This window comes from Myotis brandtii, unplaced genomic scaffold, assembly GCF_000412655.1.
Source record: "Myotis brandtii unplaced genomic scaffold, ASM41265v1 scaffold126, whole genome shotgun sequence".
In the NCBI taxonomy this organism is placed as follows: Eukaryota; Metazoa; Chordata; class Mammalia; order Chiroptera; family Vespertilionidae; genus Myotis; species Myotis brandtii.
In genome coordinates this window covers 1,141,582-1,157,603 of record NW_005354425.1, presented here as the reverse complement: position 1 = coordinate 1,157,603, position 16,022 = coordinate 1,141,582, and the positions used below count along the sequence as shown (strand labels likewise).

At 40.0% G+C, this 16,022-nt stretch overlaps 1 protein-coding gene across 1 annotated transcript in view; it reads left to right on the top strand.

Moving 5' to 3' along the window:
* DOCK11 (dedicator of cytokinesis 11) overlaps window positions 1-16,022 on the top strand; it is a 141,734-nt gene that overhangs the window by 75,159 nt on the left and 50,553 nt on the right. Inside the window, exons 29-32 of the mRNA XM_014534185.1 lie at window positions 6,951-7,067; window positions 8,462-8,537; window positions 9,124-9,233; window positions 11,391-11,505. Of these exons, the coding sequence (XP_014389671.1) occupies window positions 6,951-7,067; window positions 8,462-8,537; window positions 9,124-9,233; window positions 11,391-11,505 (418 nt within the window). The remainder of the gene's footprint in view (window positions 1-6,950; window positions 7,068-8,461; window positions 8,538-9,123; window positions 9,234-11,390; window positions 11,506-16,022) is intronic.

The following is a 16,022-nucleotide window of genomic DNA, read 5'->3' as shown; positions in this document are numbered from 1 at the left end:
TTACTAGTGGCCCGGTGCATGAAATTTGTGCACATTAAAAGGGGATTAATTAGAGGAAATATTTTAATATTGCTATTTGCCCTTTCTCTATAATAGAAGTGTCAGAGATTAAAGAAAATTAGTAAAATGTATATGAAAATCTCCCTCCTGCCAGAGTCTGGGGCGTGCCACAGAACCTAGAGTCAAGTCCCCGCCCACCACCTGCAGGCGCTTCAGAAACACAGGAGACCCAGACCCAGCTGGCCCCACCCCCATTGGGTGATACCCAGACCCGGCCAGCCCCACCCCTGTCAAGCCCCTCTGGGCTGGGGGCACAGCCTCAGGTCCCCCGGCCAGGTGCCAGGGTGGGGGTCACGGCCTGAGGTCACCCATCAAGCCCCGCTGGGTGGGGGGTGTGACCTCAGGTAGCACTTTCTGAGTCCCCCAGCCTGGCGTTGGGGCAGGGGGCGTGGCCTGAGGTCCCCCATCAAGCCCTGCCAGGTGGGGGGTGCAGCCTGAGGTCCCCCAGCCTGGTGCCCGGGTGGGGGGCACAGCCTGAGGTCCTCTGTCAAGCCCTGCCGGGCAGGGGCCACAGCCTGAGGTCCCCCAGCCTGGTCCTGGGGTGGGGAGTGCGGCCTGAGGTTCCCTGTCAAACCCCACCAGGCAGGGGGCGCAGCCTCAGGTTCCCTGCCTGACCCAGCGCCACGCAGCCTCAGGTCCCTGCTGATTGCTCGTTAAGGCTCCTTATGGGAACTCGGCCTCCGCTGTGGGCACAGCCATCTTGTGTTACGGAATCCCTGTCTTCACTGTGGGCACAGCCATCTTGTTAAGGCGTGAAAGTCAATTTGCACATTCCCTCTTTATTAGATAGGATTTTCACTGATCTCAGAGAGGAAGGAAGACATAGAAACATCAATAATGAGAGAGAATCAATGATCAGCTGCCTCCTGCACGCCCCCCACTGGGAATCGAGCCCGCAACCCGGGCATGTGCCAATGACCAGAGTCGAACCTGGGACCCTTCAGTCCACAGGCTGACACTCTATCCACCAAGCCAAACTGGCCAGGGCTGGACATTCTTTAAATGTCCAAAATACTTTTTAAAATTCTGAAAATAGTATATGTACACACACACACACACACACACACACACACACACACACACACACGCAGCTATTGTTATCTGTAAATAAGTTAAATATTATGCCTGTTTGAGTGTTTTGAGGTTTTAGACTATGGGAAAGATTAAAATGCCAAGCTCATTACTCTCCCATTGATTTTTAAAGCCCTTTCCTCTTTGTTCAAAAACTTAGGTATGAATGAGTATAGGATTCTCTCCAATAGAACTTTGCTTCATGGGCCTGGTTAACCAAAGCTTCAATTCTTCTCTGTCTTTGGTCGAGAGAATTCACAGATGGCCTGAGTAAGAGGACGTTTGTCAAATACAAATAATGATGCCAAAGTGAGGGGGGAGAGAGGAGCTTCAAGTACCTATAATTTCTATCATCATGTCCCCCAAAATGACTCCAAATAAATACACAGTCAAGAAAAGAAAATGCTTTCTATAGAAGGCTGCTTTGAGACTAGATCTCCTAGCCCCCCCTTCCCAGTTCCAACCACATTGCCACTCCTCAACCCCTCCTCTATTGAAATTGTTGAGGTGTCACTGGTCCCTATTATGTGTTACTCATAACTGCAATGGGAGATCTCCTAACTTCTTATAATTACCAGGAGACATCTTTCCTATTCAGAACAAGAATGTTCAATGTCTAACATTTGTTCTGGGGTCGATATAAGTTCCTGTAAATCACTGCAAGTGATGTTGACACCTAAGAGAATTTCAATTTCTACTTGGGCTGTGGGCAAATCCTTTTTTTTTCCTTTTTAAAAAAAGAGTAATCTGTTTACAGGGTAAAAATCAATCAATCAATCAGTCAATCAAATGCCTTTCTCACATTCCTTACCTCCATGCTCCAATTTATCTCTCCAGAAGCAGCTACTGTTATCATTTTCTTATATATACTTCTACTTTATGCAGGCATAAGCCTATATATAATGTATATACAGGATAGGGCAAAAGTAGATTTAAAGTTGTGAGTACATGAAACACAGTTTATTCTTGTGTTATTAATTATTGTATTATTTCCCACATGAAAAACTATAAACCTGCTTTTGCCCCATCCTGTATAATAGAAACCATTATGCATTTTTCTTTTTTCCTTTAACAATACACCCTAAAGATAGATCTTTGCAGTGTACCATTATATGATGGTACACTGCAAATATGGATATACCTTATTATATTTATCTACCCATTTCTATTAATAGATTCTGAGGTTATTGTCTATCTTTTTTTTTTTAATTAAATCTTTATTGTTCAGGTTACATTTGTTCCTCTTTTTTTCCCCCCCCATAATTTTCCCTCACTCCCTACCCACTGTCCTCATCCATAGGTGCACGATTTTTGTCCAGTCTCTTCCTGCATCTCCCATTTCCCTTTCCCCCCCAAGAATAGTCAGTCCATTCCCTTTCTATGTCCCTGATTCATTATAATCACCAGTTCATTCTGTACATCAGATTATTTATTCACTTGGTTCTTAGATTCACTTGTTGATAGATGCATGTTTGTTGTTCACAATTTGTATCTTTACCTTTTTCTTCTTCCTCTTCTTAAAGGATACCTTTCAGCATTTCGTATAATACTGGTTTAGTGGTGATGAACTCCTTTAGCTTTTCCTTATCTGTGAAGCTCTTTATCTGACCTTCAATTCTGAATGATAGCTTTGCTGGATAAAGTAATCTTGGTTGTAGGTTCTTGGTATTCATCACTTTGAATATTTCTTGCCATTCCCTTCTGGCCTGCAAAGTTTCTGTTGAGAAATCAGCTGACAGTCGTATGGGTATTCCCTTGTAGGTAACTGAGTTTCTTTCTCTTGCTGCTTTTAAGATTCTCTCTTTGTCTTTTGCTCTTGGCATTTTAATTATGATGTGTCTTGGTGTGGTCCTCTTTGGATTCCTTTTGTTTGGGGTTCTCTGCGCTTCTTGGACCTGTAAGTCCATTTCTTTCACCAGGTGGGGGAAGTTTTCTGCCATTATTTCTTCAAATAGGTTTTCAATATCTTGCTGTCTCTCATCTTCTGGCACCCCTATTATTCTGATGTTTGTACGCTTGAAGCTGTCCCAGAGGCTCCTTACACTATCTTCGTATTTTCGGATTCTTTTTTCATTTTGCTTTTCCGGTTGGGTGTTTTTTGCTTCTTCGCATTTCAAATCTTTGGCTTGATTCTTGCGCTCCTCTGGTCTGCTATTGGGTGTAATATTCTTTATTTCAGAGCGTGTATGCTTAATTTCTAGTTTCTTTATCATAGCATCGAGGGTCTCATTAGTTTTCGTGAAGCTCTCCAAAAGTTTATTGCAAGCCCTCAAAATTGCGTTTTTTAGCTCTATATCCTCCATTTCTGTCATGTTTTTTTGTCTCCGCATTTTTTATGCTTTCTTGGTGCACCCTCTAGTGGTCTTTGTGCGCAGTCTTGTTCTAGTTGAGCCTTGATTGTTGTAGTTAATACTAGAGGGATTTGACCACCAGGCCGACTGGCTGTGTGAATCAGCTGTGTCTGCCGCGGAAAACTTCTGTCCTCTGGGGAGGTGCTAATCTAGCCTTTGCCTGAGGCGATCTGGCAAATGGCTCTGCGCAGGGCTTGGGCGGGGCGGGCTCAACAGGGCGGGCGGGCGGAGGGAGCGGTTATGGCCCCTCTCAGTCCCGTTCCCAGAGGCTCTGCTTCTCAGAACCCCCGGAACCGCTGCAAACCTCGGAGGGAAAGCTGCCTTCCAACTGATGCCAGACACTCCCGCTTCTCCCGTTTGGGTCCGAGTCCCCAGCGATTCGCCCGTATCTGGAGCTCAGAGTCTGAGACTCCCCCCTGACCGAAAACGACAACCGCGCTCTCAGCCACCAGCCCGCTTTGCGCGCGCACCTCCGCACCTGAGTATTTTCCACACTGCGCCTCCTCTGAGCCTCGGTGTGCTGTTATTTTTCCTTCTAGTTGAAGAGTCTCTCCTCAGCCAGCCTTCCTGCGGTTCTGGGTGATGTCCGCTCCGTCTTTTAGTTGTATTTTTGAAGTGGTTGTTTGCGGCAGCAGTCTGCGGTGTTTACCTATGCCGCCATCTTGGTCTCTCTCCTATTGTCTATCTTTTGTGCAGGCAAAACTTTCCATATAGTTTTCACTGACTATATGTTTTCCCGTGTTCCTGTTCACTTAAGAGAACTGTAGCCTCTCCTTCCCTAGTGATCACTCACTATCAGAATTAAAATGGGCTCTGATCCAGAAGCTGTCATATTAATAATAGCAGCTAAAATGTATTGAGGACTCTCTATGCCAGACACTCTATTAAATAACTCACATGAATTATTATTATCATCCCCAATTTACCAAATAGAAAACTATGATTAAGTGACTTGATCATAATCACATAACTAGTAACAGGAGAGCTGGAATTCATGTGTTTCTAAAATCCAAAATTCATGCTCTTACCCACTATATTGTATTGCCTCTCAAATCTTAAGTGGGACACTGTAATATTAGAGAATGGCCAAGAAAGGGTGGTCATGATGGTGAAAAATTTTGACACCAAAGCCACCTATATATATCTAAAAGGCCGGCCGGTATGACACATACTGACCACGGGGGGTTGGGGGGAAAGCAGACGCTCAACGCAGGAGCTGATTAGTGACAGCAACTTTGCAGAATGTCCTCTTGCACTCCGGGACCCCTAGGGGGGTGTCATACTGCCGGTTTTGGCCAGATCCCCGCAGGCCAGGCTGGGGACCTCACCTGTGAGAAGGACCCCGCTCACTCACAGATGCCCCGGTGCCGCCCCAGGTGCCACTGGCCAGGGAGGGACCTTGGGAGGTTGGCTCCAGGGCGTGTCTGCCCATCTCTCACCCAGTCCCGCCCTGCCAGCTACCACCCGGAACTGCCTGCGTTAGTTCCTGCACCAGAAGGACTAATTAATTTCCTTTCAATGTGCACAAATCCATGCACCAGGGCACTAATGTGAAGAATAAAGGAAAATAAGGGCTGTTTAGCCTTGTGAAGAGTGAATTAAGACACTTGATGGTAACTGTTTCCAAATATTTAAAGGGTTGCCATGTAAAGTGGAAGTAGGCTTATTCTTTGTAGTTCCAAAGGACAGAGCTATACCTAGCAGGTAGAACCTTCACAGAGTAAATCAGCTAAAGGACCTTTCTAACAGTCCATGAAAGAATTGGAGCCTTGGCCAGTTTGGCTCAGTGGATAGAGCGTCAGCCTGTGGACTGAAGGGTCCCAGGTTCGATTCTGGTCAAGGGCATGTACCTTGGTTGCGGGCACATCCCCAGTGGGGGGTGTGCAGGGGGCAGCCAATCGATGTTTCTCTCTCATCGATGTTTCTGACTCTCCCTCTCCCTTCCTCTCTGTAAAAAAATCAATAAAATATATTTTTTAAAAAAGAATTGGAGTATTTAAGGAGCAGTTTAAAACTAACCATTTGTCAGGGATATGGGTGAGGGCCATTCCTGCCTTGAACAGGAAGTTGGACTAGATCAATGTTTTCACACCTCTGGGCACATCAGCATCATCTGGGGTAGATTCCCAGGACCCAGCCCAGACCTACTGAACCAGAATCTCCTAGCGATATGAGACTATTGATAGGGTTAGAAATTAGAAGTCTGTTAAGATGGGTTCCTGAAATTTACAAAAGAAGTGCAGATGGCCAATTAACACGAAAAATTGTTCAAGAATAAATGCAAATATGCAGATTAAAGCCAGATGAGATACTTTTGATCTGTGTTCTCTAGGTTGACCATTGTGCCCTAGAGGTCTTATCTAAATCTCTAGACAAGCCTCCTAAAGTCCTCAAATATGGAGGGCAACTCTTGTGCCATGAAAACCACTGTTTTGTTGATATGAGTGTATGCACATATCTGGTGAGGAATGTCTATAGCTGAGAAAAGCAATAAATAAATTTGTCTAAGAGGTTTCACATTAGGTAAGACTGTTGTGGCCAGCTTTATTTACATATTTACAAGTATATCAATCTCCCAAGCTTTATAATTGATTTAGGGGGCTAAGATCACATTATTTTAATTGCTGTTTTAATCAAAGCAAAAAAAAGTTTCTTGAGTGAATACAGTAATTTATTCTTTTTTCACTTCATTAATTCATTCTGCTATTCAGCTACTGTATCTGTGCCCAGGCACTGTGGATAAAGCAGTGAATAGGACTCATGATCCCTGCTCTCATGAAACTCAGTCCTCACTGGAGTGAAAGAATAGGACTAATATGATCTGCTTTATAGGTCAATCTTATTTAAAAAATAAACTTTTGCCTTTTATGTTATGTAGTTGTGTTTGAAGCATGTGATTTGACTCTGTATTGTGTTTAAATCCAAATACCAACAATGTTCTGTGGTAATTCTGAGACTTTAAGTATAAATAGACTCATGCTTCACTAATTTGTTATTGATATTAGCCTGCTTTTAATCTTCAAACTGATAGATGAAGCCAACTTTATTTGTAATATATACACATTTTATACCTATTAAGCTTTTTAAAAATGTATTTTAAATTACAGTTGACATAAAATATATCAGTTTCAGGTGTACAACATAGTGATTACACACTTATACACCTTACAAAGTGATCACCCTGACAAATTTAGTTCCCACCTGACACCATACATAGTTATTACAATATTATTGACTATATTCCCTATGCTATTCTTTACATCCTCATGACTATTTTATGACTACCAATTTGTATCTCTTAATACCTTCGCCTTTTTAATCCTTACCCCCAATCCCTTCCATCTGGCAACAGTCTGTTTATACTCTGTATCTATTAGTTTCTGTTTTGTTTGTTCATTTATTTTGTTTTTTAGATTCCATAATTAGTGAAATCATTATACCTATAAGCTTTTGATAATTATCTTTCAGAACCAACAAGCCAAAATAGCACAATTGTACCTCCCATTTGTTGGGCTGCTTTTGGAAAATATACAGCGATTAGCAGGTCGAGATACCTTGTATTCTTGTGCAGCCATGCCTAATTCTGTAAGTAGTAATGTGTTTCTATTGACGTTTTATTTTCTTTTATTAACTACATTTGGAATTGGGATCATATGCTATATGGTTCACTTTTTACTCCATTTTTACATTTATACTTCTTCCTAGAGCAATGTTTCTCCAACTTTAATGTGCATATGAATCACCTGGGGAATTTGTTAAAACAAAGATTCTAATTCAGCAGCCTGGATGGAGTTTGAGATTATGTGTTTCTGACAAGCGTTTGGCTGCTTCTGGTCCAAGGACCACACTAAGTAACAAGGTCCAAAAGAACACCAAGAATCCCTTGTACTTAGTGTTTGCTGTTGTTCTATGCCTTCATATAGTTATTCAATTTGAAAATGAAACAAAAGATTTTTCACTTTCAAAATATTAGGCACCAGGGACTAAACTGTCTTCTTTGGCTTCTCCCCTCCCTTAACAGCCTCCTTTCAGTACTTCTTGAAGAGTTGCTTTTAGCTCATCACAATTGGTCTGTGCCTTTTTCTCCCCTTAGAATCTTATAGTTGAAAGGAACTTTGGGGGTGAAAAGTCTCCCACATGGCCAAACACCTTTTGCCATTATAATAATAAAAACTTTCTTCTCACATTAGACCTAAAAGGTTTTCTGTCCACTTGTCCTAGTTTTGTCTATTCCTACAACTACATGATACCTCTTACACATGTGCCTTCTAATTTTTTCTCCAGATCAGCTATCTCCACTATAGTCTGCCCAGTGGGACTATTAACTCCTACTTTACCCCCCACTCCATGTTCTGTATGGCCCAAGATCACCTTTACATTTTTGGTAGTCCTGTTACATTATTGAGTGGCAGGTTAAACTGTGTCCTTTACAGCTTCCTTTGGAAATTTCCCTATCTCGATTTGTCAAGCCAGCACTGGGTTCCCCAGAAAGCTACTTCTAAGCCTCCCTGATGGCTTGATTACCTGTAGCTCCCGATTATATCACCCACCTGAGTGTCAGGCTGGTCTTCCTTTAGAGACACAGTAGCTCATACTTCTGCTTACTCCACATTTGATAGTGATATTTGGAAATATTTTTCTTACCTGTGTTTCCTTTTGCAGCTCAAGTTCACGTAGGGCTTCTGGTCACACCCCTCCTTCTAGCATTGCTCCTGGTTCCAAGCAAGGAGAATTGAACCAGACTGCACCAATTGCAGCTTTTACCAGCCATCTAGAGTTACGTTCCTTAGCCAGAGGTCATAGTTACTACAATATGCTAGTACCCATTTTTTAAAGATTTTTTCTCCTAAATACCGATATTGATACTGGACTTTCCCAGTGAGCTTTAAAATCAGAGCATCATTTTAGTCTATTAATTTGATTTCTTACCCTAGTGTACAAATTTGTTTAAGTGATAGAGGTATCACATTGTGTTACAGGCATCCAGGGATGAATTTGCATATGGCTTCACTTCACCTACAAATAGAGGGAGTCTGAGCACTGACAAAGATACCGGTAATTAAGTCCTTTAAAGATTATACATTGCATGGCTGTTTAGAAATGTACTCTGTCCTTCTGTGTTTTTTGAAATACTTTATAATAAAAACTATGCATAGTGTGATCTCTACTAAAGTTTAATTAAAATCTGACCTCCATTGCAGATACATTTCTTTGCTTAGATTTCCTCGTCTAAGCTTGTCAAAAACGTATCTTGGTATACTAAGAAATTAGAGGATAATGAGAAAAACACTGGCCTCCAATCCTCTTATCTGTCTTTAGTCTTGGACAAGACACCTCCCCTTTCTGGGCCCAAATTTCTTTATCTATAAAATTACCTCTCAAATTGTGTGGCTTTCTTTGATTATTTTCAAGGAATTTCTTGTGATTTTATACATAGTAAAGTGTTTCAAGAAATAAAAAAAAGCTAACCCTTTATTTGACTTCTTATGTGTTTTGATATAATATATAAACTTCACAATTTTAGATGATGAAGATCTAATCCCTAAAAGTATCTTTACTTAAATTAACCTAGTACTTAATTTATAATATATTTTTGGCAGTCCCTCCTGTTACTAATAAGGACTTGGCTTTTATTTTCTAGCTTATGGGTCTTTTCAAAATGGACATGGACTTAAGAGAGAAGACTCAAGAGGTTCCCTGATCCCAGAAGGAGCAACAGGATTTCCAGATCAGGGCAGCACTGGCGAAAATGTAAGAACCTAAATATGTAAGATAACCTTAATGATACCTTTGGCTACAACAATCTTTCTTTTTGTGTAAATAAGAGGCTCTCTACTTTCCTGTAGTCTGTCCTGGATTTGTAAAAAAAAATCCCATAATTTTTGGATATTTTAGCACTTGCTTTCTATCCTGGCAGCTGCTACTTGGATATCTTAAACTGTTTATAGGGGCTGAGACACTTATCTTTAAGACTTCTAATTCAGAATACCCCCTTGAACCCGTAGCACACTGTACTGTACCTGTTCTAGAGAGGAAAGGTTCAAGTTTAAAATATCTAATGTACCTGTCACTTAAAACAAATCACTTCCTAGCAGGATTAATTCAGCCTTTCTTTTTTAAAAATTTTCTTTATTGATTAAGGTATTACATATGTGTCCTTATCGCCCCGCCCCTTTGCCCCCTCACCCCCATGGTGTCTGTGTGCATTGGTTATGCTTATATGCATGCATACAAGTCCTTTGGTTGATCTCTTCCCCTTTCATTATTTTATAGTAGAGTAATTATATTAATTTGGGAGAAAAAAATGGATCTCCAAATTAGGATCTCAGCATCTGGTATCAGAATATATTCTTCAACTCTTCCATCTCATATTTTCAAGCCTAACATTAAAGTTTATGAGATATGTCTGCCTTGAGTTAGAGAAACTTCATTTTAGACCAGTAAAACCTTGCCATGCTGCTATGTAAAATCATAGAATCATATAAAAAACAGAAAGGTCCATGAAAATAATAAATTTCAACTTTCAATTTACAAATGAAAACTGAGATTGTGATTTAGGACAGTCACACAATTCTGGCAGGGCCAGACCTGGAACCAGATTTTCTAATTCCAGCACTCTTAGTGTGCAGCAGAATCTCCTGGGGTGCTTAATAAAATAGATGGCTGGGCCTCAGCCCCAGAGTTTCTCGTTTAGTTGGTTTGGGGTGGGGCCTGCTAATTTGTATTTCTACTAAGTTCCCAAGCAATGCTGATGCTGCTGGTTGGGAACCACCCCTTGAGAACTACCGGAGGATACTTCCTTGAGGATTTGGATAAATAGTAATTTATGTACAAAGGTTTCTGTTTCACACCATTTAGAATTATGACAACAGACACTATCATAGGTAAGGCAAATAAAGGACAAAGAGGTTAAATAACTTGCTAGTGGTCACACAGCTAGCAATCATTCAGAACCTAGATGTTTTACTCCAACTGAAAGTTCTTTCTTAGTAAATCTTATTTCATGAAATGTATATCCCCAGCGCAGTTTAACTCAATTGAAAGTATTGATTTTTAACAAGGGTAAATTATTTAGTTATTCATATAAATCCTCAGAAAGGTCAAATCTTGTCATGCTTAACAACTGATACTTCAACAAAAGTAATTAAATAATAGGAACATCACTTCTTTGTAGAAGCTCTAGATTTGAAGTATTGCTGGATCCTCCTTATTTAACTATCTATAATATGATTAGCCTTTTTAAAGATAGATTTTCTGACCTTAATTTGCAGTTTGGATTTTAATAAACTTCAAGGAGAGATTAAAATTAAAAAGTGTAAAATGTTTCTTATACTTTCATGTACCTTAGTTAAGTTCCTCCTCAATGTAAAAGCTATTTTTCTGGGAATAGCCATATACAATTATTTAACACTTTTACTACTAAAACACGAGACCTATGGGAATTAAACATTCACAGTATTCATGGCTATCTCTTGGTGAAGACCCCAAGGTAATTTCCAGTGATATTACTAGGTACAGTGGCAACAGAGTCAGCCCATTTACCTTCCAAGTGTGATATAAATTGGATTTATGGCCCAGCCAATGTGGTTCAGTTGCTTGGGTATCATCCCATGCACCAAGAGGTCACTGCTTTGATTCCTGGTCAGGGCACATACCTGGGTTGTGGGCTTGATCCCTAGTAAGGGATTGCAGGAGGCAGCTGATCGATGTTTCTCTCTCATTTATGTTTCTCTCTCTCCCTCTCCCTTTCTCTTTCTCAAAAATCAATAAAAACGTATTTTTAAAAATTTGGATTTATGCTTAGAATTTTCCCAAATAGGACGAATGATAAAAATAGTTTTTGAATTAAAGGATATGGGAAACTATAGTACCAATATTGTTAACAAAATTGCTGTCTTTATATTATAGACCCGGCAGAGTTCTACGAGGAGCAGCGTATCATCCCAGTATAACCGACTGGATCAGTATGAAATCAGAAGCCTCTTGATGTGCTATCTGTATATAGTAAAAATGATTTCTGAAGGTGAGTTACCAGCATACTAAGCCTGGACTCTACTACACATTTACCCTCACAGGCTCAGTTTCATACAATGTTTGACCATCACCTAGAGCACATGCTCATTAGAAACAGATCTTTAAAGACTCTGACCTTTTAAATGTTCCTGTATTTTAACTTAAAATAGGTTCATTTTAGTCATATAATTTGATTCTTTGAAACAATTTTTTTATTTTAAAATTTAATTTCTAAAATGAGGCAATAGTATTGGAAGTGCTAAACTTTTTTTTCTTTATTAAGGTATTACATATGTGTTGTTATTGCCCCCCCTCCCCCACACTCATGCCCTTACCCCCCTGTTGTCTGTGTCCATTGGGTAGGCTTATATGCATGCATACAAGTCCTTTGGTGGAAGAAAGGGGGAGAGATCAGCTAAACTTTTTTTCATGCAGAGCATATAATGCATTAAATGACCAATATAAACAGAAAAACATAATAACCAGAGTCATATTTAATACTTTAACTTTTATTTGACCCAGGATTTGGAAAACAAAAAGCAAACAAAAAGATAGGAAGGATTCTTTGAGGGTAAGGAATGCCATTGTTACATAGTACAACTGTATGGTTTTGTATGTTTCCAGGCTCTTTTTCACACTCTTTTTTCTCCTTGCTATATAATTATATTATTTATTAGTATTATCATTTCCTTTCTATATTATATGATAGAATATAACCAAAGTATTTTGATAAACTTCATGTCTTCTGGACGTGGAAGTAAAATCAGGTCTTCTTATTTCCAAATACCACATTTATTCATACAGTTTTCTTCCTTTTCTGAGTATTTTTGCTCAAAAAAAATGCAGGAATGAAGAACTTAAAAGCACCTGGGTTCTGATTATCATAGTCATTATCTTTAATTCATATTCTATTTTCAGTATCTATATAACTTGCTTTAAATCTATTTTAACAATGCAGGATAAATAGTAATAAAAACAAAATAAGTTGATAGCTAGAGAGATATTAAAACAAATCAATAATAAATGCTAAGGTACATTAATAAAACAGTAGATAAAAACAGATAAATAGCATCTTTAAAGAACTTAAAGTAAAAGTCAAAACATATGCATATATGCATAGCCCATGGACATAGACAATAGTTGGGGAAGGTCTTTGGGTGTGGCAGGGGCTTGGTGGAGGGGGGCAAAGTGGGGGAGATGGGGGGGCATCTGCAATACTGTTAACACTTAAAAAAGAAAACTATTACCAAAAAAAGAATGTTTTAAAAGTAGAAGTATGTTTAGGCTTTACATAGTACTTTATTAAAACAAAGAATATATTGAGGCTATGTGATGCGCCTCCATGTTTTGTAAAACAAATAAATAAAGGGAGATCATTTTCAACCTGGTGGATTTTTGTTTCAGTAGATGATGGCTCGGTTGACAACTACAGCTATAACTCACTGTTTTTTCTTCCCACAAGATGAAAAGTAGGGAAGAGTAGATAGTAACTGCTAATGTGTACGGGGTTTCTTCATAGGGTGATGAAGATATTCTAAAGCTGTGGTGATGGTTTTACAACTCTTCAAATATACTATAAAGTGTTATACTGTATACTGTTTAAATGGGTGATTTTTAAGGCACAATAACTTTCTCAATAAATTTGATGAAAAAAAAAAAAAGACCCAGCAGATACATGAAAAAAACAACAACAAAAAACAAACACATGAAAAAAAACGTTAACCACCACCACAGCTCAGGGCAAGTAAAATTGGTTTGGGGGTGGCAGATTGAAGAAAGGAGGTGTGAGATGCATTGCTGACTAGTTCTCCCTTCTTCCACTCCAATACTTGTGCATATGCACATGATGCATGCACATGTGCGCGCACACACACACACACACACCCTCACACACACCCTCACACATACCCTCCATATACTGTGGCATACGCGCATGGCGCGTGCATGCACACACACACACCCTCCATATACTGTGGCATACGCACATGGCGCGTGCGTGCACACACACATACACACCATATACTGTGGCATACGTGCATGGCACACGGATGCGCACACACACACATACCATAAACTGTAATACCAGTGACAAAGTCCTGGCTGCTTTTTTAATGTCATGGGTAAAACCATAACTTCTTTGTTTCTTGAGAACTTCATAAGTTGTTCTTATCTTGTAAATGTTGACCTTACTTGCTAAACATTTGATCTTTGTTAATTAGATTGTTCTTTCTTCAGCTTTTGCTTTTTGATTTTTAAAAGCACATTTTTAATAAGTAGTGTACAGTCAGTGTCACAGCTCCTTTTTAGCTTTTATACATGTAAAGTCATGCTATATGATATCTATAAAGTCACATTCATTGTATTCTGAAAAATATCAGCTTCTGGGTCCTTGTCAATAGATGTATTCTAGTTATTTGTCTCGTCCGGTAAATATTTGTAGTCACTCTATATGTGTTTAAATGTTGAACTCACTCAGGTCTTCTCTTGGCTTTCTTTTATATTGGTTCATAAACAGTAGCAACTTAATTTCAACAAGAAAAGAATTCCCATCAGGTCTTCTCTTGGCTTTCTTTTTTATTAGTTCATCAACAGTAGCAACTAAATTTCAACAGAAAGATACTTTATATGAAAGTAGAGGGAGCTATAGTTTATTAACTGGCAACAAGTAACTGTTTCAAAGTCTAAGACGTTTTCCAAATTGTTTTAAGTCTTACTGCCTTGTTTACTATATCCTTAGAAATGGAGTCAGAGAGTTAGGGGTTATCAGTTAGTTACATAGTCTGAATTCACTGGAAGACTGTCCTCTTGTGAAAGAAAAACAGTTTCCTTAAGAGAGAGGATGGGGGAGCGTTACTTCCTTCTTTCAGTCTGCACCTTGGCTTTTCTCTTTATCCTAGACCCCACAATGGAACTCTGGTCATCACCTTGAAGCCTGTCAGTACCATACCCTGTTGCAACTGTAGATTCATTAGTATTCTTTTTCGAAGTTGATTGTTGAATGGAAGGTATCTGGTAACTGCTGCTTCTCTCCGAAAACCCAATGTTGTAACGAGGAATACCAATCGATGATCTTTTCCTACTTGAAGTATAGTCAAGAGGAAATACGTTTGCAGAGACTGTTTGCTTTTTCTCTGAATAAGAGTGAAGTGTGAGTCTATTATCAGGCATGTTTTCCTCTGAAGTTTCAGATACTGCTTCAATTACTGGGCTTTGTTCTGTACCAAAATTGGAAAAGGCCCAAGGGAAGTCCATTTGAGTAGAGGCCCTCTGTGTGGAGGCCTTACGTGTAAATAACTCTAGCTTTTTTGACTGGCCAGGCTTCTCTTCAGAAAGGTTAGAGACAACTTGAAATTCATGCTCCCTTTGACTACTCTGTGTATATAATAAGGGAAAAAGTGTAGGTGTCTTCTGGGTGGAAGTACCTTCTGTGGTAGACTTACTGGTATTAGAAGCTATCTTGTCATAAGATGTCTCTGCCATGTCAAAGAGGTCTGGACTCTGAGTTAGAATTGCTAACTCTTGACTGTGTTGCTGTTCCTTTTTCCCTCTAGATTTAATCTGTGAAGTATTTGGCTGCTCTTTCAATCTCATAGGCAGAAGCAGCTGATCATCTGTAGGATCCCTGACTGTAAAAACGGACCCAGCCTTTTGAGCACAAGGAATGAAGTCATCACTACTCTCAGAAGAACTAAGCTTTTGCTGAGTCACTCTAAGTTTTTCAGAAAGCATTTTATTTTCTTCTCTTAGTTTATTCCTTTCTGCAGTGATCTCGGCAATAAACTTAAGGTTTCGTTGTTGGATATCGTAAAATTCTTGCTGTAGTGTACTCTTATATGTTTCATTCACTGAACAGCGGTCACATGTTTTTGAGCGCAACTGTTCTCGCAAGGCTTGAATGGTCCCATTGAGAACTTTTTGTTGCTCAGTCAACTCTTTAATTCTGGCTGTGGACCCTGTCCATCTTCCATCTCCCAATCGCTCTTTCCTCAAATTGGTTAATTTGGTCTGTAAACGGTGAAGCTCTTTGTCATGGAGCTCTTTTAGTGTTAGCCAGGCTTTTTTAAACTCGTCACTCGACACGTCACATACACTTAACTCTAATTTCTCAGATTCTGAAAGTGTCTTATCATCTTTCCTGTCTTCTCCACCAAATTTCCCTGCCTGCATTTTGTCTCACCGATTTGGGATTTGGAAACGGCTGAGACTGGCCTATGGCTTTATGCCGCCGCCGCCGCCGCTGCTGCCACCTCAGCCGCTGACTAAAAGATGGTTTAAGAGTTTCTGACAGGCCACAGCAGGGATAAGCCCTTCACCCTTTTTACAGACCTTAATCGAAGCTGCCTCAGGGCACGGTGTGGATGCTGGGTGGCTCAGCTTTTTGACAGGAAAAGCCGGTGCGCGGCAAGCTGAAAATGGCGCCGCAGCAAAGGGAAAATGGCGCCTTCAGTCAACGGGTTTTCAAGAGGCTGGAAACCGGAAGCCGGAAATCCGGTGACTTCTGGGAGCCCACCTTCTCTGAGGGAAACG